The 25,222-nt window shown below is 47.1% G+C and overlaps 1 protein-coding gene across 2 annotated transcripts in view; it reads right to left on the bottom strand.

Moving 5' to 3' along the window:
* Positions 1-25,222, bottom strand: part of LOC134911241 (neuronal acetylcholine receptor subunit alpha-7-like) — a 416,671-nt gene that overhangs the window by 373,961 nt on the left and 17,488 nt on the right. Inside the window, exon 1 of one of the 2 annotated variants that reach the window (XM_063919550.1) lies at positions 23,022-23,315. The exons of the other annotated variant lie outside the window; for it this stretch is intronic. Coding sequence (XP_063775620.1) covers positions 23,022-23,031 — 10 coding nt within the window. The 5' untranslated portion in view covers positions 23,032-23,315. Of the gene's footprint in view, positions 1-23,021; positions 23,316-25,222 lie in introns of those variants that run through there. 2 annotated transcript variants of the gene reach the window in all.

Raw genomic sequence — 25,222 nt, 5'->3', positions numbered from 1 at the left:
ATACTGCTAATACTGCTAACTTTGCTAATACCTCTGTCACCTCTGTTGTCTCCCCCTCTGTTACTAAAACAGTGGACTGTTCCTATTCTCTTGTCTCCTTATTTGTAACTTCCCCAATGTTCCCCTTTTATTATGATACATTCTCTAGCTTCTTCTCCTCCTTCCTTTTCTTTTTCTTTCTTACTTTTACTCTTCACAAGATTACACTCTGATTTGGTATAAATTTTATACTATATCGGTAAAATAAAATGAGAAAGGTCAGATACGCGATTAGAGTTATGCAGGGTGCATGTTGCTAGTACCTGTTGGCCTATAATTTCATGGAAATGTCTCTATTGTTCTGATTTGGTATGTAAAATGTTTGTTTTCTTGTTCAATATCCTTACCCTGCACAAGTTTGTTCTTATTATTGTTATGATTACTGATCAACCTCAATAAAAATTCTAACTTTAAAAAAAAAAAAAGAAGAAACGTGTATATGAGCATCTACAGAGATCATACATGTTGTGCAGACCTGGGGAAGAACACTTCCAATAGTAATATCTCTTCCCTTGTTCCATAGTTTCTGATGTCCCAGCAATTGTAAAATAGAAATGATGGGCCTGATTCCGAGTCGCATGCACTGCAGATGTCAGACGCAGTGGAGAGATTATTCTCTTCTGCGCATATTTCCAGATAGTGTGTCTACATAGTCAGAGTTGCTATTGAGCCGCCCGAGAGATGGATTTGTTGGGATGTAATGGAGTCCAAGATCGACGGAAATGCTGGCTGCTGGATCATTTTTTTAAAAAGGGAATCACTTGCAAGGCAGTTATAATGACTTTTTTTTATAACTAAATTTGCTCCATGGTTGGCGCTAGACATGTCCTTAGTGGCACAGCGCACTCTTTGTCCTGCTGTAATCTCCCTGAAATTCACTTTCACAAGTAGGCAAGTAAGGAATGGGGTACTGGGTGATTTTTCATCTATAATCTAAATTATGTGGATTTACTATATTATAGTAAATTACGGTTGCAATGGATGTTTTTAATTTTACTAATATTGGGGGTCATTCCGAGTTGTTCGCTCTGTATTTTTTTCTCGCAATGGAGCGATTAGTCGCTAATGCGCATGCGCAATGTCAGCAGTGCGACTGCGCCAAGTAAATTTGCTATGCAGTTAGATATTTTACTCACGGCATTACGAGGTTTTTTCTTCGTTCTGGTGATCATAATGTGATTGACAGGAAGTGGGTGTTTCTGGGCGGAAAATGGCCGTTTTATGGGTGTGTGTGAAAAAACGCTACAGTTTCTGGGAAAAACGCGGGAGTGGCTGGAGAAACGGAGGAGTGTCTGGGCGAACGCTGGGTGTGTTTGTGACGTCAAACCAGGAACAAAACTGACTGAACTGATCGCAGATGCCGAGTAAGTCTGGAGCTACTCAGAAACTGCTAAGAAGTGTCTATTCGCAATTCTGCTAATCTTTCGTTCGCAATTTTGATAAGGTAAGATTCACTCCCAGTAGGCGGCGGCTTAGCGTGTGCAAAGCTGCTAAAAGCAGCTTGCGAGCGAACAACTCGGAATGACCCCCATTGATGGTAGGTGTAACCCCTCATAAAGATTACATCCTATTGCCCTTTTGACTTATAATAAAAATTGACAGTGGGTACAAAAAAAAATTATTAAAACTCAGAGAACTTATAAAGGTTAAAAACCACTAACATAGACAGAATTAAATTTATATAATAGAGTAATGTTAACATTGAGATTTCTAAAGAACAAGATCCCGGAAATTTGTTCTAACTCCTGAATGCTTCTCATGTAACAACCTTTATACTGTATCTCAGGCATTTATTTATTTTTTCATTTTTTTATTTAATTTAATGTACACATTTTAATGTTAGAAAGTGAAGATATCCTGTGCGCAGCTCAATGTTGCTGGCATAAACCTTGGCAATGGCACTGATTGCTACATTTAAAAGAGGATTCTATGGAGTCTTGTACTTTTGTGTGTTTCAAGCACAACTAATCCTTCCCTAGAGAAAAGTCAGCTACGACTATTTTAGAGAACGCAGCACTTTGCACAGATTAATTCGAGACATAGTTAAGGGAACTACTTGCTGTTAAACCAGTTCAAATTAACTCCATACACAAGCAATGATCTTTGAAAAGCAAGGGAGATGCCAGGAAAGTGTATACGTTTTCTAGAATTTGTCCCAAAAGTCTGCTACAATCTTCACTATAAAGGCTTGCAACTGATGTTTGCCAGCTAGTTGCATTTCTATTGAGAAAAAGATATTTTTCATACCAGAATCAGTGTTGGACTGGTACATGAATGGCCCACCAGTGAAATGCAGCAACAGGGGCCCGCTGAAAGGACATGACCTTCCAACGGGTGGTTGTGGTCATCCCACAAAGAATATGGCAGAATATTGTGCAGTCTTAAATATATATGCACAGTACTACACAGCTGGATTAAGGGGGGTAGTTAAGTACCCCAGCCCCCCCTTTTAAATGGGCCCGCCACCTGCCACAGATCAGAGTGGTGCTGTGGTGCTGTGGTCCCGGCTCCACCACTGCACTGAAAATGTTGGCGCAATACTATATGGAGGGGTATGAGGGTGCAGTGTGTATATAGGGGAAGTATATAGTTGGGGGGGGGGTGCAGTGTACATAGGTGGTGGGTGGGTGTGTGTGTGTGTGTGTGTGTGTGTGTGTGTGTGTGTGTGTGTGTGTGTGTGTGTGTGTCTTTGTCCCTTAATTCACATATATCAAATTCCAGATGTAAAATCAGATAAAAAAATAATTTGTTAAAAACGAGCTTGTTAAAAAGGAGAAGGACCCTCCATCTGTCCTGTCACTGTGATTGTGCACTAGTGTGGTAATAAAAGCGTGAGTAGGTTAGGCTGGAATAAGGAGATAGGGTTGTTAGTAGAGAGCAACCTGAGCTGTCTCTATCCGGGCCTAGGACTCTCGATACGTGTGAGCTACTGCGCAACCATACGTCTTCAGCTGTACCACCATAGCTACACCCATATACTAGAGATGAGCGGGTTCGGTTCCCTGAGTACCAAACCCGCCCGAATATCACCACCCGAGCCCGGATCCGAGTCAGGCTCGGGTTTCCCGCCTGACTTGAAAATGTCATCATCCCGCTGTCGGATTCTTGCGGGGTTTGGATTCCATATAAGGAACCGTGCATCGCCGCCATTTTCACTCCAGCATTGGAGAGTGTAGATAGAGGACGTGTCTCCGTCCTCAGTGTCCTGCATCAGTTCAGTGTTAGTGTCTTGTGCTGCATCAGTCCAGTCACAGTGGTGGTGTCTTCTGCTGCCATATGTCCAGTGCTGCTGTATAAGTCCAGTCCAGTGGTGCTGTGTTGTCCTGCATCAGTACAGTGGCAGTGTCTTGTGCTGCATCAGTCCAGTGGTGGTGTCTTGTGCTGCATCAGTCCAGTCACAGTGGTGGTGTCCTCTGCTGCCATATGTCCAGTGCTGCTGTATAAGTCCAGTCCATTGCAGTGGTGGTGTCCTTGTGCTGCTGTATATGTCCAGTGGTACTGCCGTATATGTCCAGTGATACTGCCGTATATGTCCAGCGGTACTGCCGTATAAATCCAGTGATCTTGCTGTATAATTCCAGTGATCCTGCCGTATTATTCCAGTGGTACTGGCGTATAAATCCAGTGATCCTGCCATATAATTCCAGTGATCCTGCCGTATAATTCCAGTGATCCTCCCATATAATTCCAGTGGTACAGGCGTCTAAGTCCAGTGTTCCTGCTGTATAATTCCAGTGGTACTGGCGTATAAATCCAGTGATCCTGCCATATAATTCCAGTGGTACTGGCGCATAAATCCAGTCCAGTGATACTGCCGTATATGTCCAGTGGTACTGCCGTATAAGTCCAGTGGTACTGCCGTATAATTCCAGTGATCCTGCCGTATAATCCCAGTGGACCTGACGTATAATTCCAGTGGTATTGGCGTATAAATCCAGTGATATTACCGTATAATTCTAGTGGTACTGGCGTATAATTCCAGTGGCACTGGCGTATAAATCCACTGATACTGCTGTATAAATCCAGACCAGTGGTACTGCCGTATAAATCCAGTTGTACTGCCGTATAAATCCAGTGATACTGCCGTATAATTCCAGTGGTACTGGCATATAAATCCAGTCCAGTGATACTGCCGTATATTCCAGTGGTACTGCCGTATAAATCCAGTGATACTGCTGTATATGTCCAGTGGTACTGCCATATAATTCCAGTGATACTGCCGTATATATATACCCTGTTGCAAAGTGGATTACTGAGGCCATAACAACTATGCTGATGTTAGACGTGCATCCGGTATCCACCATTAGTGCTGTGGGACTGCAGTGCCGCTCCTAGATGGGCCAGGTGTTTGTGCCGCACACTTGTGTCACTTAGCTTAGTCATACAGCTACCTCATTGCACCTATTTTACTTCTTTGCATGATGTGCTGTTTGGGGACTATTTTTTTTTAAGTGCCATCCTGTCTGCCACTGCAGTGCCACTCCTAGATGGGCCAGGTGTTTGTGCCGTACACTTGTGTCGCTTAGCTTAATCATACAGCCACCTCGGTGCAACCTTTTGGCCTAAAAACGATATTGTGGTGTTCAGAATAGACTGGAAATGAGTGGAAATGAATGTTATTGAGGTTAATAATACCGTAAGATCAAAATTACCCCCAAATTTTGTGATTTTAGCTGTTTTTATGTTTTTTTTCAAAAATCATCCAGATCCAAAACCAAAACCAAAACACGAAAGGGTGGTTTTGGCAAAACCAATCCAGATCCAAAACACGACGATGGAACCAGAACCAAAACACAAAACACAAAGAGTGCCCACCGCACATATCTACCATATACACTGTTCAGCCTAACAGAGTAAGGCACAGCCACCACACACAGCAGCAAGCTGACTGGGTGGCAAACAGTCTATGGACTGCCGGTGGAGATTTTGAAGAAGGATGAGAAGAGAGCTCCCCACGGTGCAGCCTGACCGCAGTGAGAGAGGCAGCCAACTGGGCTACTGCTACTACGCTTATTATTATTATTATTACTACATTTTATTTGTAAGGCGCCACAAGTGTTTCGCAGCACCGTACAAAGGACAGTACAGGGAAACAAAACTTAGCATTACAGTAAATAAATAACAATACGGAGAGCAATACGGTGAGTGTTAAACCTGGTGAGTGTTAAACCCCATTCCTTCTGACGCACACACCACCCAGCTACGAAATTGAGAAGAGAGCCTGGAGGCCTAATACAGATACCTAAGCCACAAATTAATAATCCCTCTACATAGACAGCGTAGTCAGTACAGAGACACTTGTTACTTTGATGAATCACTAGAATGACGCTTTCCTAAGTTGGAATGGGAGGCAGTCAACTGACCGCCGGACGGGATCCCGGCGGTCAATATACCGACGCCGGAATCCCAACACTAACTGCAATACCGGCAGTTGGAGTTTCGACCGCCGCCTGGTTTCCTAACTTGGGTGGTGGTCCACGCCAACACCCGAGGGGGAATAGAACTCTGTAGCCACCGGGCCCAAAGTTTGGTGAGCGCAGCAAGCCCACGAGGGGACATGCTGGGCTCACCACTGGGATCCGGTCTCCTGACTGCCGGGATCCCAACCGCCGGGATATCATACTGATCCCGTTGAAAGAACCTAAAGGCACATTTCTTACAGAAACTTTGAGCATATTTGTAATTACAGTGACACTGTCTACAGAGAGTCAGCTCTTAAATCACAGATACTGTATTTGTTTGAGGATGTACCATACCATTGTGCAACAAGTACATTTAAAGTCTCAGGCCCCAATGCAAAATTGTGACACTTTGGGATCTATGAGCTCCAACGCTTTTGCCTGAGAAGATCAGGACTTTATGTAGGGATATTGGAAATGAAGTAAGGATATGCTTAGTTGCTGCAATCAATTTGTGTAAATCGCTCTTTCTGCAGCAGGGTACACTGGGTTTCACAGGAAAAACATCGGGTGTAGAGTGGATCTTGATCCAGAGAGGCACCAACAGGCTAAAGCTTTAGGATGTCCCAGGATGCATTGTGGGGCCTCCTCTATAACCCCGCCTCCAGGCACTGTGAGCTCAGTTTCGAGTTGGTGCCTGTAGAAGCAGGTCAATAACAGGAGGGTTGCGCTGGTCAGCCCTGAAGAAAAGCTTTTTAAGAAGACTTCAAGGGACGCAGCACTGATATGTCAGGGTGACATTCAACGCTGCGACTCCATCACCTCCAAAACAGCATCACATACTCCCGTGGCCTGTTCCCGGGTACTTGCGGCAGAGACGCTATGGCTCTAGGCACACGGTTGCAGACGCTCTCCTGGTTCGCATGGCTGCTACAGGGAGGAGGTAAGAGGATCCCCCAGATGGGACCCGCCATTAAATCGTGTTCCAATCGCATGACTAGGGAGACAGACTGCGACGCTGGCGTGGGCACTGTCACCGAGCAGGGACCCCACTATATCCGCCAGGGCATAGGAGTACAGGTCGGGAGTACTAATGCCCCTGTTAATAAGGCTCTGTAGTACCAGCGGTGAGGCCCAGCATAGGGGAGTCGTTGCTTGACCTGTAACTTTTCCCCGGCCCAGGGCGCCATCTACTGCAGATTTTCCTGCCTGGAGCTTCCTCACACTCCCCCTCATTCTATGACTGAGACTCTGGGCGCCATCTTAGAGCACAGCTGCAGCTGGTCTCCGGGACTGCAGGGCAAGGTCTCCCTTGTAAAGCCGCCTGTATACAGAGCTGTGAGTTTACAAACACTTGAGTATTCTACATGTCTTAGAGATGTGCACCGGAAATTTTTCGGGTTTTGTGTTTTGGTTTTGGGTTCGGTTCCGTGGCCGTGTTTTGGGTTCGAACGCGTTTTGGCAAAACCTCACCGAATTTTTTTTGTTGGATTCGGGTGTGTTTTGGATTCGGGTGTTTTATTCAAAAAACCCTAAAAAACAGCTTAAATCATAGAATTTGGGGGTCATTTTGATCCCAAAGTATTATTAACATCAATAACCATAATTTCCACTCATTTTCAGTCTATTCTGAACACCTCACACCTCACAATATTATTTTTAGTCCTAAAATTTGCACCGAGGTCGCTGGATGACTAAGCTCAGCGACCCAAGTGGCCGACACAAACACCTGGCCCATCTAGGAGTGGCACTGCAGTGTCACGCAGGATGGCCCTTCCAAAAAACACTCCCCAAACAGCACATGACGCAAAGAAAAAAAGAGGCGCAATGAGGTAGCTGTGTGACTAAGCTCAGCGACCCAAGTGGCCGACACAAACACCTGGCCCATCTAGGAGTGGCACTGCAGTGTCACGCAGGATGGCCCTTCCAAAAAACACTCCCCAAACAGCACATGACGCAAAGAAAAAAAGAGGCGCAATGAGGTAGCTGTGTGACTAAGATAAGTGACCCTAGTGGCAGACACAAACAACTGGCCCATCTAGGAGTGGCACTGCAGTGTCACGCAGGATGGCCCTTCCAAAAAATAGTCCCCAAACAGCACATGACGCAAAGAAGAAAAAAAAGAGGCGCAATGAGGTAGCTGTGTGACTAAGATAAGCGACCCTAGTGGCCGACACAAACACCTGGCCCATCTAGGAGTGGCACTGCAGTGTCACGCAGGATGGCCCTTCCAAAAAACACTCCCCAAACAGCACATGACGCAAAGAAAAATGAAAGAAAAAAGAGGTGCAAGATGGAATTGTCCTTGGGCCCTCCCACCCACCCTTATGTTGTATAAACAGGACATGCACACTTTAACCAACCCATCATTTCAGTGACAGGGTCTGCCACACGACTGTGACTGAAATGACGGGTTGGTTTGGACCCCCACCAAAAAAGAAGCAATTAATCTCTCCTTGCACAAACTGGCTCTACAGAGGCAAGATGTCCACCTCATCATCATCCTCCGATTCATCACGTGTACATCCCCCTCCTCACAGATTATCAATTCGTCCCCACTGGAATCCACCATCACAGCTCCCTGTGTACTTTGTGGAGGCAATTGCTGCTGGTGAATGTCTCCATGGAGGAATTGATTATAATTCATTTTAATGAACATCATCTTCTCCACATTTTCTGGAAGTAACCTCGTACGCCGATTGCTGACAAGGTGAGCGGCGGCACTAAACACTCTTTCGGAGTACACACTTGTGGTAGGGCAACTTAGGTAGAATAAAGCCAGTTTGTGCAAGGTCCTCCAAATTGCCTCTTTTTCCTGCCAGTATACGTACGGACTGTCTGACGTGCCTACTTGGATGCGGTCACTCATATAATCCTCCACCATTCTTTCAATGGTGAGAGAATCATATGCAGTGACAGTAGACGACATGTCCGTAATCGTTGTCAGGTCCTTCAGTCCGGACCAGATGTCAGCATCAGCAGTCGCTCCATACTGCCCTGCATCACCGCCAGCGGGTGGGCTCGGAATTCTGAGCCTTTTCCTCGCACCCCCAGTTGCGGGAGAATGTGAAGGAGGAGATGTTGACAGGTCGCGTTCCGCTTGACTTGACAATTTTCTCACCAGCAGTTCTTTGAACCCCTGCAGACTTGTGTCTGCCGGAAAGAGAGATACAACGTAGGTTTTAAATCTAGGATCGAGCACGGTGGCCAAAATGTAGTGCTCTGATTTCAACAGATTGACCACCCGTGAATCCTTGTTAAGCGAATTAAGGGCTCCATCCACAAGTCCCACGTGCCTAGCGGAATCGCTCAGTGTTAGCTCCTCCTTCAATGTCTCCAGCTTCTTCTGCAAAAGCCTGATGAGGGGAATGACCTGACTCAGGCTGGCAGTGTCTGAACTGACTTCACGTGTGGCAAGTTCAAAAGGTTGCAGAACCTTGCACAACGTTGAAATCATTCTCCACTGCGCTTGAGACAGGTGCATTCCACCTCCTATATCGTGGTCAGTTGTATAGGCTTGAATGGCCTTTTGCTGCTCCTCCAACCTCTGAAGCATATAGAGGGTTGAATTCCACCTCGTTACCACTTCTTGCTTCAGATGATGGCAGGGCAGGTTCAGGCGTTTTTGGTGTTGCTCCAGTCTTCTGTATGTGGTGCCTGTACGCCGAAAGTGTCCCGCAATTCTTATGGCCACCGACAGCATCTCTTGCACGCCCCTCTCGTTTTTTAAATAATTCTGCACCACCAAATTCAAGGTATGTGCAAAACATGGGACGTGCTGGAATTTGCCCATATTTAATGCACACACAATATTGCTGGCGTTGTCCGATGCCACAAATCCACAGGAGAGTCCAATTGGGGTAAGCCATTCTGCGATGATCTTCCTCAGTTGCCGTAAGAGGTTTTCAGCTGTGTGCGTATTCTGGAAAGCGGTGATACAAAGCGTAGCCTGCCTAGGAAAGAGTTGGCGTTTGCGAGATGCTGCTACTGGTGCCGCCGCTGCTGTTCTTGCGGCGGGAGTCAATACATCTACCCAGTGGGCTGTCACAGTCATATAGTCCTGAGTCTGCCCTGCTCCACTTGTCCACATGTCCGTGGTCAAGTGGACATTGGGTACAACTGCATTTTTTAGGACACTGGTGAGTCTTTTTCTGAGGTCTGTGTACATTTTCGGTATCGCCTGCCTAGAGAAATGGAACCTAGATGGTATTTGGTACCGGGGACACAGTACCTCAATCAAGTCTATAGTTGGCTCTGCAGTAATGATGGATACCGGAACCACGTTTCTCACCGCCCAGGATGCCAAGGCCTCAGTTATCCGCTTTGCAGCAGGATGACTGCTGTGATATTTCATCTTCCTCGCAAAGGACTGTTGGACAGTCAATTGCTTGGTGGAAGTAGTAAAAGTCGTCTTACGACTTCCCCTCTGGGATGACCATCGACTCCCAGCAGCAACAACAGCAGCGCCAGCAGCAGTAGGCGTTACACGCAAGGATGCATCGGAGGAATCCCAGGCAGGAGAGGACTCGTCAGAATTGCCAGTGACATGGCCTGCAGGACTATTGGCATTCCTGGGGAAGGAGGAAATTGACACTGAGGGAGTTGGTGGGATGGTTTGCGTGAGCTTGGTTACAAGAGGAAGGGATTTACTGGTCAGTGGACTGCTTCCGCTGTCGCCCAAAGTTTTTGAACTTGTCACTGACTTATGATGAATGCGCTGCAGGTGACGTATAAGGGAGGATGTTCCGAGGTGGTTAACATCCTTACCCCTACTTATTACAGCTTGACAAAGGCAACACACGGCTTGACACCTGTTGTCCGCATTTCTGTTGAAATACTTCAACACCGAAGAGCTGATTTTTTTGGTATTTTCACCAGGCATGTCAATGGCCATATTCCTCCCACGGACAACAGGTGTCTCCCCGGGTGCCTGACTTAAACAAACCACCTCACCATCAGAATCCTCCTTGTCAATTTCCTCCCCAGCACCAGCAACACCCATATCCTCCTCATCCTGGTGTACTTCAACACTGACATCTTCAATCTGACTATCAGGAACTGGACTGCGGGTGCTCCTTCCAGCACTTGCAGGGGGCGTGCAAATGGTGGAAGGCGCATGCTCTTCACGTCCAGTGTTGGGAAGGTCAGGCATCGCAACCGACACAATTGGACTCTCCTTGTGGATTTGTGATTTCGAAGAACGCACAGTTCTTTACTGTGCTTTTGCCAGCTTAAGTCTTTTCATTTTTCTAGCGAGAGGCTGAGTGCTTCCATCCTCATGTGAAGCTGAACCACTAGCCATGAACATAGGCCAGGGCCTCAGCCGTTCCTTGCCACTCCGTGTGGTAAATGGCATATTGGCAAGTTTACGCTTCTCCTCCGACGATTTTATTTTAGATTTTTGAGTCCTTTTTTTACTGATATTTTGTGTTTTGGATTTTACATGCTCTGTACTATGACATTGGGCATCGGCCTTGGCAGACGACGTTGATGAAATTTCATCGTCTCGGCCATGACTAGTGGCAGCAGCTTCAGCACGAGGTGGAAGTGGATCTTGATCTTTCCCTATTTTTGGAACCTCAACATTTTTGTTCTCCATATTTTAATAGGCACAACTAAAAGGCACCTCAGGTAAACAATGGAGATGGATGGATACTAGTATACTTATGGATGACGAGTGACTGACGACACAGAGGTAGCTACAGCCGTGGACTACCGTACTGCGTCTGCTAGTATAGAGATGATAATGATATAAAAAATATATATATATCACTACTGCAGGTATATATAATATAATGACGGACCTGCTGGACACTGTCAGCAGACTCCTAAACTACTAGTATGAAGAAGATAGAAAAAAAAACCCCACCACAGGTAGGTATACAATTATGGACGAGCACTGACGACATAGAGGTAGCTACAGCCGTGGACTACCGTACTGCGTCTGCTAGTATAGAGATGATAATGATATAAAAAATATATATATATCACTACTGCAGGTATATATAATATAATGACGGACCTGCTGGACACTGTCAGCAGACTCCTAAACTACTAGTATGAAGAAGATAGAAAAAAAAACCCCACCACAGGTAGGTATACAATTATGGACGAGCACTGACGACACAGAGGTAGCCACAGCCGTGGACTACCGTACTGCGTCTGCTAATATAGAGATGATAAAGATGATAGAGATGAACAAAAAAAATATAACACTACTGCAGGTAAATATTTATATAATATAATGAATGACGGACCTGCTGGACACTGTCAGCAGAATGCGTTTATAGAATAAAAAAAAAAACACCACAGGAGTGTTTAACTTTTTCAGGCAGACAATATACTGGTGGTCACTGGTCAGTCACACTGGCAGCAAAAGTGTGCACTGTACTCCTGCTATAACTGCACCCCAGTCTCCCCCACAATTCAGCTGTGTGAGCAGTGAGCACTCAGCACAGTCAGATATACATATAGATGATATTATCATGCAGCACACTGAGGCTGAGCACAGATATGGTATGTGACTGTGTATCGTTTTTTTTCAGGCAGAGAACGGATTATATTAAATAATAAATAAAACTGGTGGTGGTCAGTCACTAGTAACTATCAGCAAAACTCTGCACTCTGAGTACTCCTAATGCTCCCCAAAATTACTAAGTAATCAACTCAAGTGTCTCTATCTATTCTAACGGAGAGGACGCCAGCCACGTCCTCTCCCTATCAATCTCAATGCACGTGTGAAAATGGCGGCGACGCGCGGCTCCTTATATAGAATCCGAGTCTCGCGATAGAAAACGAGCCTCGCGAGAATCTGACAGCGGGATGATGACGTTCGGGCGCGCTCGGGTTAGCCGAGCAAGGCGGGAAGATCCGAGTCTGCCTCGGACTCGTGTAAAAAGGCTGAAGTTCGGGGGGGTTCGGATTCCGAGGAACCGAACCCGCTCATCTCTAGTCTCTATATAGACAGCGTTATTTAAGAAAAAGTGTACCAATTACAGGATATATTGTACGAGTATTCTGATATATAACTCCGGTCTAGGACCGTACTGTATTATATATATATATATATATATATATATATACACTGCTCAAAAAAATAAAGGGAACACTAAAATAACACATCCTAGATCTGAATGAATGAAATATTCTTATTAAATACTTTGTTCTTTACATAGTTGAATGTGCTGACAACAAAATCACACAAAAATGATCAATGGAAATCAAATTTATTAACCCATGGAGGTCTGGATTTGAAGTCACACTCAAAATTAAAGTGGAAAAACACACTACAGGCTGATCCAACTTTGATGTAATGTCCTTAAAACAAGTCAAAATGAGGCTCAGTAGTGTGTGTGGCCTCCACGTGCCTGTATGACCTCCCTACAATGCCTGGGCATGCTCCTGATGAGGTGGCGGATGGTCTCCTGAGGGATCTCCTCCCAGACCTGGACTAAAGCATCCGCCAACTCCTGGACAGTCTGTGGTGCAACGTGGCGTTGGTGGATGGAGCGAGACATGATTTCCCAGATGTGCTCAATTGGATTCAGGTCTGGGGAACGGGCGGGCCAGTCCATAGCATCAATGCCTTCGTCTTGCAGGAACTGCTGACACACTCCAGCCACATGAGGTCTAGCATTGTCTTGCATTAGGAGGAACCCAGGGCCAACCACACCAGCATATGGTCTCACAAGGCGTCTGAGGATCTCATCTCGGTACCTAATGGCAGTCAGGCTACCTCTGGAGAGCACATGGAGGGCTGTGCGGCCCCCCAAAGAAATGCCACCCCACACCATTACTGACCCACTGCCAAACCGGTCATGCTGGAGGATGTTGCAGGCAGCAGAACGTTCTCCTTGGCGTCTCCAGACTCTGTCACGTCTGTCACATGTGCTCAGTGAGAACCTGCTTTCATCTGTGAAGAGCACAGGGCGCCAGTGGCGAATTTAACGTCCTGCACGGTGTTGGGCTGTAAGCACAACCCCCACCTGTGGACGTCGGGCCCTCATACCACCCTCATGGAATCTGTTTCTGATCGTTTGAGTAGACACATGCACATTTGTGGCTTGCTGGAGGTCGTTTTACAGGGCTCTGACAGTGCTCCTCCTGTTCCTCCTCGCACAAAGGCGGAGGTAGCGGTCCTTCTGCTGGGTTGTTGCCCTCCTACGGCCTCCTCCACGTCTACTGATGTACTGGCCTGTCTCCTGGTAACGCCTCCTTGCTCTGGACATTACGCTGACAGACACAGCAAACCTTCTTGCCACAGCTCGCATTGATGAGCCATACTGGATGAGCTGCACTACCTGAGCCACTTGTGTGGGTTGTAGCCTCCGTCTCATGCTACCACTAGAGTGAAAGCACCGCCAGCTTTAAAAAGTGACCAAAACATCAGCCAGAAAGCATAGGAGCTGAGAAGTGGTCTGTGGTCACCACCTGCAGAACAACTCCTTTATTGGGGGTGTCTTACTAATTGACTATAATTTCCACCTGTTGTCTATTCCATTTGCACACCAGCATGTGAAATTCATTGTCAATCAGTGTTGCTTCCTAAGTGGACAGTTTGATTTCACAGAAGTGTGATTGACTTGGAGTTACATTGTGTTGTTAAGTGTTCCCTTTATTTTTTTGAGCAGTGTGTGTATATATATATATATATATATATATATATATACACATATATATATATATATATATATATATATATATATATATATACAAGCTAGCAACCGGCACTCTCACTTCCAACATCACCTGCCGCGGTGCCCACTACATGTATGAACAGTTCAGCCGAATTATGGCACTCTGCGGTCTCATTCAGTCAATAAAACACAGCTCCAGAAAGCTTGTAGCGACGTTTCGGCTTTAATAGCTTGACAAAGGCTTGACAAAGCTTGACAAAGGCTATTAAAGCCAAAACGTCGCTACAAGCTTTCTGGAGCTGTGTTTTATTGACTGAATGAGACCGCAGAGTGCCATAATTCGGCTGAACTATATATATATATATATATATATAATATATATATATATATATCCCTCCAATGGCGGCACTCAAAGGTTCAAGTAAAAATGACACAAGTCGGCTGTTTTAAGGCCTTAAAACAGCCGACTTGCGTCATTTTTACTTGAACCTTTGAGTGCCGCCATTGGAGGGATATATTACGTGGAGCCGTGCAGGCTTACATGAGGAAGGCACCGGGTGCAGCATGTGATTTATGTCAGCGGAGTGCCGGAGTTGGAGAAATATATATATATATATATATATATATATATGAACATATACTAGACCAGTGCAGTTTTACTAAGAATGATCTGCATTGTTATTGTGACTGTGTGTGCCTCTATCTGCTGTAAGATTTCACTGTCAGTTTTTCACAGAGATCTATCACTATATTCTGTATCCTGAGGGACTAGACTAGGAGGCTAATTCAGAACTGATTGGTGCTGTGCATTTTCGCACTGCAGCGATCAGGCCTGAACTGCGCATGTGGCGCCGGCGCATGGCAGACAGCCGACAGCCGTCTCAGCCCTGCAATTGCCTATGCCTGATTGACAGGCAGAGGTGGTCGCTGGGTGGGAGGGGGCGGGCCAGTGGCATTTAGCTGCCATTTAGGGGACGCGGTCTGGGCAATGCAGGTGTGCCCGGACCGTTGGTGGGGCGGGCCGCGGTGGCTGCGTGACATCACATGCAGCCGCTGCAACCCGGGCTGCGATGAGTAGCTCCCTGCCAGCGCGCACAGAGCGCTGTGCGATGCTTTTGTACTTGTGCGGGGGGATGCCCGGCACAGGGCTAGTCCGCCCCGCATGTCAGGGTAGCTGATCATAGATGTACTAATTTTAGCACATCTTTGATCAGGTCTGAATCACCCCCTAGGTGCGTCAGGGTCGTTTATATAGTGCGTCACAGTATTTACCTATTAAGTGTATTCTACTGTGTACTCAGTCACATAATACCGGATTTATTCGCAGGTGTTGTGTACTGGGGACTCAGTCACATACTAACGGATTTATTCGCAGGTATTGTACTTTGTCTGGCTACATCGTACTAATTCGCTCTGTGGGGCTAATTCAAACCTGATCGGTGCTGTGCATTTTCGCCAGTTTTGCACCACGGTTATTCCCTCAGAACTGTTAAAGGCGCAAGCTCTGCAGCAAGTGGTGAGTTCTCTCCTGGATACAGGAGTGGTAGTGCCGGTACCTCTGTCTCAGAGAGACAGTGGTTACTACTCGACCCTGTTTCTAGTTCCGAAACCCAATGGGTCCTTCCGGCTTATTCTCAACCTAAAGTCACTAAACAAGTTTGTGGGAGTGTCCAAGTTCCGTATGGAAACTCTGCATTCAATTGTACTGGCGATGGAACCCAGAGACTATATGGTATCCCTGGATATACAGGATGTGTACTTGCATATACCTATTGCCAAGTCACATCAGCAGTATCTGCGGTTTGCTATTGGCAATCTACGCTATCAGTTCCAGGCTCTGCCATTTGGACTGGCTACGGCTCCTCAGATTTTCACCAAGGTTATGGCCGTAATGACAGCGCATCTCCGTCGCCAGGGAGTCAGGATCCTGCCGTATCTGGACGGCTTGCTGATCCTGGCAAACGCCCACGATGTCCTCCTCAGTCCTCTACAACTGACGGTAAGCTTCCTACAAGCCCATGGGTGGCTCATCAATTGGAAGAAATCCTCGCTGGTCCTAGCTCAGAGCATGGTGCGCCTGGGAGCACTCCTGGACACACACAGTCAACGTCTGTTCTTGTCTCCGGAGAAAGTCCTAAAACTTCAGGACAGGATAAGATATTTCCTTTCCTGCAACAGTGTGTCGATACACTCGGCAATGCAAGTACTTGGCCTAATGGTGTCAATATTTGACATGGAGGAGTACGCTCAATTTCATTCCTGCCCTCTGCAGAGGTTAATCCTTTCCAAGTGGGACGGCCTACCTCATTGGATCAGGTCTCACATGATCACTTTGACTCCAGAGGTTCGGCTATCGCTGACCTGGTAGCTCCAGGAACAGCAACTGACCAGGGGACATCCCTTCTAGATCCCCGACTGGGTCCTGTTGACAACAGATGCCAGTCTGCAGGGATGGGGTGTGGTGTTGGAGCAACACTCTTACCAGGGTCGCTGGACCAGGGAAGAATCACTCCTTCCAATAAACATTCTGGAGTTGCGGATGGTTTTCAATGCATTAACTCTTGCCCTGCCTCTAATACAGAACAGGTCTGTTCAAGTACGGTCAGACAACGCCACCATGGTGGCATACATAAATCATCAAGGTGGCCCTTAGAGTCGCATGGCCATGAGGGAAGTGTCAAAAATCCTTAGTTGGGCGAAACGCCATCTGCCAGCAATATCAGCAGTGTTCATTCCGGGCATCCTAAATTGGGAAGCAGACTACCTCAGTCATCACGACGTGCACTCCGGAGAGTGGAGCCTTCATCCAGAAGTCTTTCAACTCCTAGTGGACACATGGGGCCTACCAGATGCAGACCTGATGACGTGTCGACACAATCACAATGTTTCGGTCTTCGGATCAAGAACCAGGGATCATCAAGCAGCATTAATGGACGCACTAGCCATTCCATGGAACTTTCGGCTGCCTTACGTGTTCCCTCCAGTGTCACTCCTGCCCAGGGTCCTGCGGAAGTTCAAGCAAGAAGGAGGAATACTACTTCTAGTCGCTTCGGCGTGGCCCAGACGGCATTGGTTCTCAGACCTGCAGGGTCTATCGACAGAGCATCCTCTTCTACTTCCTCAACGACCAGACCTCCTCGTACATGGCCCTTGTCTCTATCCAGACCTGACCACACTGGCTTTGACGGAGTGGCTCTTGAAGCATCACTCATGGGGGCCAAAGGATTCTCTGAGGTAGTCATCCAAACTATGCTGAAAGCCCGCAAACCGGCATCTGCCCGGATCTATTACAGAGTCTGGAATTCTTACTTCACCTGGTGTGCTGATAAGAACTATGATGCGTACAGATTCAAAACATCCAAAATCCTGGCTTTCCTGCAACAAGGCCTGGACTAAAGCCTTCCTCTGGCCTCCCTCAAGGTTCACATATCTGCCTTTTCGGTGTGGTTTCAGAGAAAAATTGCGTCTATACCTGACGTTCATACATTTACTCAGGGTGTGTTACGGATACAGCCTCCCTATGTCCCTCCTGTGGTTCCATGGGATCTGTCTGTTGTCCTGAATGCCTTTCAAGAGTCTCCATTTGAACCTCTTGAGTCAGTGGACCTTAAATGGCTCACAGCCAAGGTCCTGTTTCTGCTGGCTATTGCCTCTGCTAGAAGGGTGTCGGACTTAGGCGCTTTGTCCTCTTGTCTACCCTTTCTGATATTCCATCGTAACCAGTCAGTTCTGAGAACTCGCCCAGGTTACTTACCTAAAGTGGTTTCATCTTTTCACCTTAACCAAGAGATTGTGGTTCCGGCCTTTATCTCTTCTGACTTGTCCCCAAAAGAGCGGTCTTTGGATGTGGTAAGGGCTCTCCGTATATATGTGGAGAGAACTGCCTCTATCAGAAGGTCAGATACCCTGTTTGTACTACTTGGTTTCCACAAACGTGGCTGGCCTGCGAATAAGCAAACCTTGGCCAGATAGATTAGAATGGTGATTGCACAAGCTTATGCCCAGGTTGGATTCCCAGCTCCTGCTGCTCTTAAAGCCCATTGTACTCAGTCTGTTGGACCTTCTTGGTCGGCCTGCCGTTGCGCATCCACAGAACAATTGTGCAAGGCGGCTACGTGGTCCTCAGTGAACATGTTCATTAGGTTCTATGCCTTTGATACTTCCGCCTCCCAGGATGCTTCCTTTGGACGCCGGGTTCTCATACCCGCTAAGGCGCATCCCCTCCCTTGAGGAACTGCTTTAGGACATCACCCATGTTCTCCCTGTGGAACGCAGTGTACACTGCTGCAGAAAAGGCGAGTTATGGTAGTCTTACCATGGTTAACTGTTTTTCTGCGAGGTACACTGGCAGCGATGGACTGGGGCCCTAATTTGTCCCGGGCATTTGTGAGCGCATGCGCTCGTCACGGGGAGCGCGCTTGCACATCACGGGGGCGCACCACCATGATGTACGGGCGGTGACACGAGTCATAGGGGCTTGGACTCGTGGCACACCCTCGTTACCATAGCGACACTTGCTGGGGGCGGGGGCACGCCGTGAGTCCGGGAGCGTGGACTTGCGGCATGCCCCCATTTCCATGGAGACCGGTAGGGGCGGCTCAAGCAGAGAGCCGGAGGCTGCGCTGCATGCGGCCTTCCCAGCTCTCTGAGGGACCGGATCAGCCCACCTGCCCATCGATCCTTCTGGCACGTGCCAGAAGTGTCAGTTGGCCAGTCCGGACCTGTACACTGGGTTCCAGAGGGCGCCCACCCTGACACACCTAGCTTGTATGGGTTTGTATAGCATTAGCCGCTGGTCCCTTCTCCTGCCATGAGAATGTGGTTCTATGTGACTAACATCTGCCTTCTCTCTTACCTGCTCCTACATTGGACTAGTTAACGAAACTGAGCTCACAGTGCCTGGAGGCGGGGTTATAGAGGAGGCTCCACAATGCATCCTGGGACAGCCTAAAGCTTTAGCCTGTTGGTGCCTCTCTGGATCAAGATCCACACTACACCCAATGTTTTCCCTGTGGAACCCAGTGTACCTCGCAGAAAGTGGGTTAACCATGGTAAGTCTACCATAACTGTCCTTTTTTGATCTTTTTTGAACATCATACTCTTTTTGATTGTCTTTTTTTGAAAATTGCATTAATTACTGCTTGCATATCTATGATTAAATTGATTATGAATCAGAATCGATATTAACCACTACTTGAGCAAGGCCGGAGCCCACAGTGAGTCACCTTGGGTAATGTGAGCTGTCGAGTGGTCTAGTGTTTATTGAATGCCAATATATTGTCTTTGAATTGCCACAACTTGATTAACCCTTTTTGAATGTCTTTTAAATTACTATGTTGTATAACCAGATAACCTTCTTTTGCCAGCATTCTTGCAGTAAAACAAAAAAGGTACTCTCCATGGAGATCGCTGTTAAATGACCTTCCTGTTTACGTATCAATCTGTCCTACCTCTCTGAACAACTTACATCAAACAAGGGGGGTCATTCCGAGTTGATCGCTCGCTAGCAGTTTTTAGCAGCCGTGCAAACGCTATGCCGCTGCCCACTGGGAGTGTATTTTAGCTTAGCAGAAGTGCGAACGAAAGGATCGCAGAGCGGCTACAAAATATTTTTGTGCAGTTTCAGAGTAGCTTCAGACCTATTCAGCGCTTGCGATCACTTCAGACTATTCAGTTCCTGTTTCGACGTCACAAACACGCCCTGCGTTCGGCCAGCAACGCCTGTGTTTTTCCTGGCATGCCTGCGTTTTTCCAAACACTCCCTGAAAACGGTCAGTTGACACCCAGAAACGCCCTCTTCCTGTCAATCCCTCTGCAGCCAGCAGTGCGACTGAAAAGCTTCGCTAGACCTTGTGTGAAACGACATAATTTGTTGTAATAGTACGACGCGCGTGCGCATTGCGCCGCATACGCGTGCGCAGAAGTGCCGTTTTTTTGCCTGATCGCTACGCAGCGAACGAAAGCAGCTAGCGATCAACTCGGAATGACCCCCAAGGTACAGGGAACAAACATCTTAGGGAAAGGGTCCATCATTAAGCCACTGAACACCTGTGATACCTATCTCTAACCACATAGACACCCACAAACCACAGGGTGTTACATGTACACATTAGTCTTTTTGTACACTGAATATATAGATGTTCTATAGTATAGGTTATTTCAGACATATTTAATATAAATACCATAAGTGGTAGAAGAAGTTACTACCACTGGGAATGTGCAGCAGCCCCGCTCTATTCCCTAAACAATATGTTGTGTGGGCAGCTCTAGTAATCGTATTAAACACTATTGCTATTGTCATAATTTGAGCTGCTGGCCAAGAGGAGGGGGGGGGGGGGCGGCGGGGGGGGGGGGGGGGGGTTCCCCCCCCCACACACACACATTTGCATGTGCAGTGGATGACTGGGAGAGGCAGACGGTGGCAAGGAGAGTCAGTGGGTAACTGGGAGGGGCAAAGGGTGACAGGGAGAAGCACACAGTTTCACTTGTGCCCCTCCTCTCTCTTTAATTACAGTACCCGTTCCTTCACTTTTTCTTCTGTCTTCTTTATGTGTGCTGGGGCTGGGCTCTGGCTGGCCTCTGCTCCTCTTCTCAGGGATGAGACATTATGACGTTCTGAGGTCATGGCGTCTCATTCCCCCCCTTGCTGTCACTCAAACTGTCAGAAAACTCATGCATGTCTGGTCAGCTGTGGGCCCCTTAGTCCCCAGGGATGTGCATTGCCGCCACTAACGGACATATCATGCAAATTATAATTTCTTGGTGAATAGGCAATAGTAATAACGCAAAGATTTGGGAGACCCACATAACCAAGAACAGTAACCCTCAGGTAAATTTCAATCATATTATAAAATAAGATTAACAAGAACATTCTACAGTTTTACATTTCTTTTAGTTTAAACCATTCTGATGTGTAATTAAAATTGTTACATTGATGCCGTACAATACCAAGAATATCCCAGTGATGGCATTAACAAAATAAAGGGTATCATACCAGAGGCATCACTAGCGTTGGTGTCACCCGGTGTGGTAACTCATGGTGTCACCCCCCATGGACCTCCTCCCCTATCACACCACACAGAATTCTGGTGAAGGGGGGGGGGGCGTGGTGATGGGTTTACTAACAAAAATCCTGCTGCGATCAACTTGGAATTACCCCCTATAGCCAGAAGTGCCGCACTGTTTTGAATATGCTATGAATATATAGTTTGTGAGGGCACCAGACACAGTTTTTCTGTTTAATGGAGTGTTGAACCATATGCTACATATTATACATATATATATATATATATATATATATATATAATGTGTGTGTGTGTGTGTGTGTGTGTGTGTGTGTGTGTGTGTGTATAATATACACCCAGTATCATAATATGTATATACCCAGTGCAATGTCAGAGATCCTATTGCCTGCTTATCCCCCCTGTCCAAGTATTTCCTATCCCTACCCGCCTCCATTCCCCTAGTACTGCCCAAACTTCTATCTACCCTTACCCCCTTAAAACCCCCAGTACTGCCTGCCCTCACATCCCATAATATGTGATAGGACACAGAAATGTTGAGTAGGACCCCAATTTTTTAAAGTGAGGAGTCCCTGGGACCCACAATTTTTTTTGCTGTGCACGATCACTGCAACACCCATTAGCACATTGATCCACCCACCCTATCAGCTGACATAACGCTCCCCTCACACAGCAGCACCCATACTTCGCTCACACAGCATCCTACGCTCACACAGCAGCACCCATACTACGTAACACAGCACCCATACTACACTCAAACTGCATCCATACTACACTCACACAGCAGCACTCATACTACACTCACACAGCAGCACCCATACTTCGCTCAAACAGCATACACACTACGCTCACACAGCAGCACTCATACTACACTCACACAGCAGCACCCATACTACGCTCACACAGCAGCACCCATACTACACTCAAACTGCACCCATACTACGCTCACACAGCAGCACCCATACTACGTCACACAGCACCTATACTACACTCACACAGCAGCACCCATACTACGCTCACACAGCAGCACTCATACTACACTCACACAGCAGCACCCATACTATGCTCACACAGCATCCACACTACGCTCACACAGCAGCACCCATACTACACTCAAATTGCACCCATACTACGCTCACACAGCAGCACCCATACTACGTCACACAGCACCCATACTACACTCACACAGCAGCACCCATACTACGCTCACACAGCAGCACCCATACTACGCTCACACACAGCACCCATACTACGCTCACACACAGCACCCATACTACGTCACACAGCACCCATACTACACTCAAACTGCACCCATACTACGCTCGCACAGCACTCATACTATGTCACACAGCACCCATACTACACTCACACAGCAGCACCCATACTACGCTCACACACAGCACCCATACTACGCTCACACACAGCACCCATACTACGCTCACACACAGCACCCATACTACGCTCACACAGCAGCACCCATACTACGTCACACAGCACCCATACTACACTCAAACTGCACCCATACTATGTCACACAGCACCCATACTACACTCACACAGCAGCACCCATACTACGCTCACACAGCACCCATACTATGTCACACAGCACCCATACTACACTCGAACTGCACCCATACTACGCTCACACAGCAGCACCCATACTACGTCACACAGCACCCATACTACACTCAAACTGCACCCATACTACGCTCACACAGCACCCATACTATGTCACACAGCACCCATACTACACTTGAACTGCACCCATAGTATGCTCACACAGCCCAAATTACCCCCCCCCCCCCCCCACAGCACTCAGTAATCCAACAATTTATACATCCCACATTCACCCCCATACAGACACATACACACATCAGAAATGGATTCTGCTCATCATGGACATGGAGAAGCCACTATAGAAGTTACCTGACATCATGCAGCAACATCAGCAGCAACTACATGCTCGTGTAGTTACAGTCTGGGGGCGGAGCTTGTGTGTGTCAGGCTCAGTCAGGACCCGGAGTGAGGAGAGAGTGGACGCTGGAGGAGAGGGGAGGGCTGGCCAGTGCACTGCCTGCACGGGTCTGTGGCTGCTGCCTGCTGATCTCACTGACAGGTGAGAGTGTCGGGCTTTAGGAGGCGGGGCCTGGGAGGAGGGGGTGTGGACGCAGCCGTGGACCAGGCATTTTCATGTCAGGGGATGGGGGTGCATGTGAGTGTGCGGCTCGTTTTGGTGTCACCCTATAGAAGGGTAACACCCGGGTGCGGGCCGCACCCCCCGCACCCACCTCATGACGCCACTGTATCATACAGACTAACACACGATATAGAGAGCAGCTATGTGACCGCATTAAAGTACAGGGATTATCCCTGTGTCCACAAAAGAATATACAGACCATTCCAGTGATGTCCATACAATATAGAGAGCATCCCATGACCACCATACAATACAGAGAGCACCCCAGTAACAGCCACACAATGCAAAGGGTATCCTGATGTTCAGGGCCACATTGGGAAAACCAGCCCAGAAAATGTATGTAAGCAGCCTTAATGGGGGTGCGGTCTGATGAGGGGATGGGGTCTGTTGAGGGTGCGTGATTGCACTTCATAGGGCCTGATTGTATGCAATTGCTGCCTTCCTTGCGTCTTTGGCTGCAGTTGTATATGAGGGCAGGGCGTTTTGGGAACTAAAAGTGGCCCTGTAAAATTTTGTAGAAGTGGCCCGGCATGGGCAGCACAAGAGGTATAACATACCATGTCGCCATGGCAGCATCACTGGATGGCAGAGTTGCTGTACTACAGAGATGGAATAACAGAATGAATTGGGACGATGCAGTGTAATGAGTGCGGTGGGGTGCCTGTCATGAGGGGTGTGGGGCCACATAACAATACACAAAATAGGCCCCACAGATTTGTCGGCCTACCAGGAATCTTCCTGGTAATCCCCATGTCCAATCCGCCCCTGCCTGTGTTTGTCATGCAATAGAGCATCCCATTGACCGCCATACAATATAAAGAGAATCACACTGACCTCCACACAATCATCAACCTCTCCACAAAAATCATTAACTCTTTCAACCCGATTCATTAACTCTCCAATCAATCAATCAATCAATCAATCAATCAATCAATCCTATACATGCTCATTAACACCTCATTGCTACTCTTAGTCTAATAAAAAAAAAGCATTCATTAAAATTCCATTAATAGCATTACCCCTTTTGCCCTCATAAAAAAAACAAAATCATAGCTAACCCCTTAATCTTAATATTACCTTCCCTAGACCATACAATTTACTCCTTCCAACCAGAGCTGGATTCAGGTGGCCCAAGGTACTTAAGACAGGGTCTAGAATGAATACGGTGTCCGTTCAGATGGTCGACCATGTTATGGTCGACAGCCATTAGGTCGACCACTATTGGTCGACATGGACACATGGTCGACACATGAAATGGTCGACACATGAAAGGTCGACACATGAAAAGGTCGACATGAGTTTTTTTTACTTTTTTTCTTTTGGGGAACTTTTCCATACTTTACGATCCACGTGGACTACGATTGGAACGGTAATCTGTGCCGAGCGAAGTGAAGGCACCATGCCCGAAGCATGGCGGGCGAAGCGAGCCATGCGAGGGGACGGGGTGCACTAATTGGGGTTCCCAGGCACTTTATGCAAAAAACGACACCAAAAAAAGTAAAAAAACTCATGTAGACCTTATCAGGTGTCGACATTTCATGTGTCGACCATTTTCATGTGTCGACAATGTCAATGTCGACTAGTGATGTGCACCGGACATTTTTCGGGTTTTGTGTTTTGGTTTTAGATACGGTTCCGCGGCCGTGTTTTGGATTCGGACGCGTTTTGGCAAAACCTCACCGAAATTTTTTTGTCGGATTCGGGTGTGTTTTGGATTCGGGTGTTTTTTTCAAAAAACCCTAAATAACAGCTTAAATCATAGAATTTGGGGGTCATTTTGATCCCATAGTATTATTAACCTCAATAACCATAATTTCCACTCATTTCCAGTCTATTCTGAACACCTCACACCTCACAATATTATTTTTAGTCCTAAAATTTGCACCGAGGTCGCTGGGTGGCTAAGCTAAGCGACACAAGTGGCCGACAC

The sequence above is a fragment of the Pseudophryne corroboree genome, chromosome 1 (assembly GCF_028390025.1).
Source record: "Pseudophryne corroboree isolate aPseCor3 chromosome 1, aPseCor3.hap2, whole genome shotgun sequence".
NCBI lineage: Eukaryota > Metazoa > Chordata > Amphibia > Anura > Myobatrachidae > Pseudophryne > Pseudophryne corroboree.
This window is presented reverse-complemented; position numbering and strand designations above follow the sequence as displayed.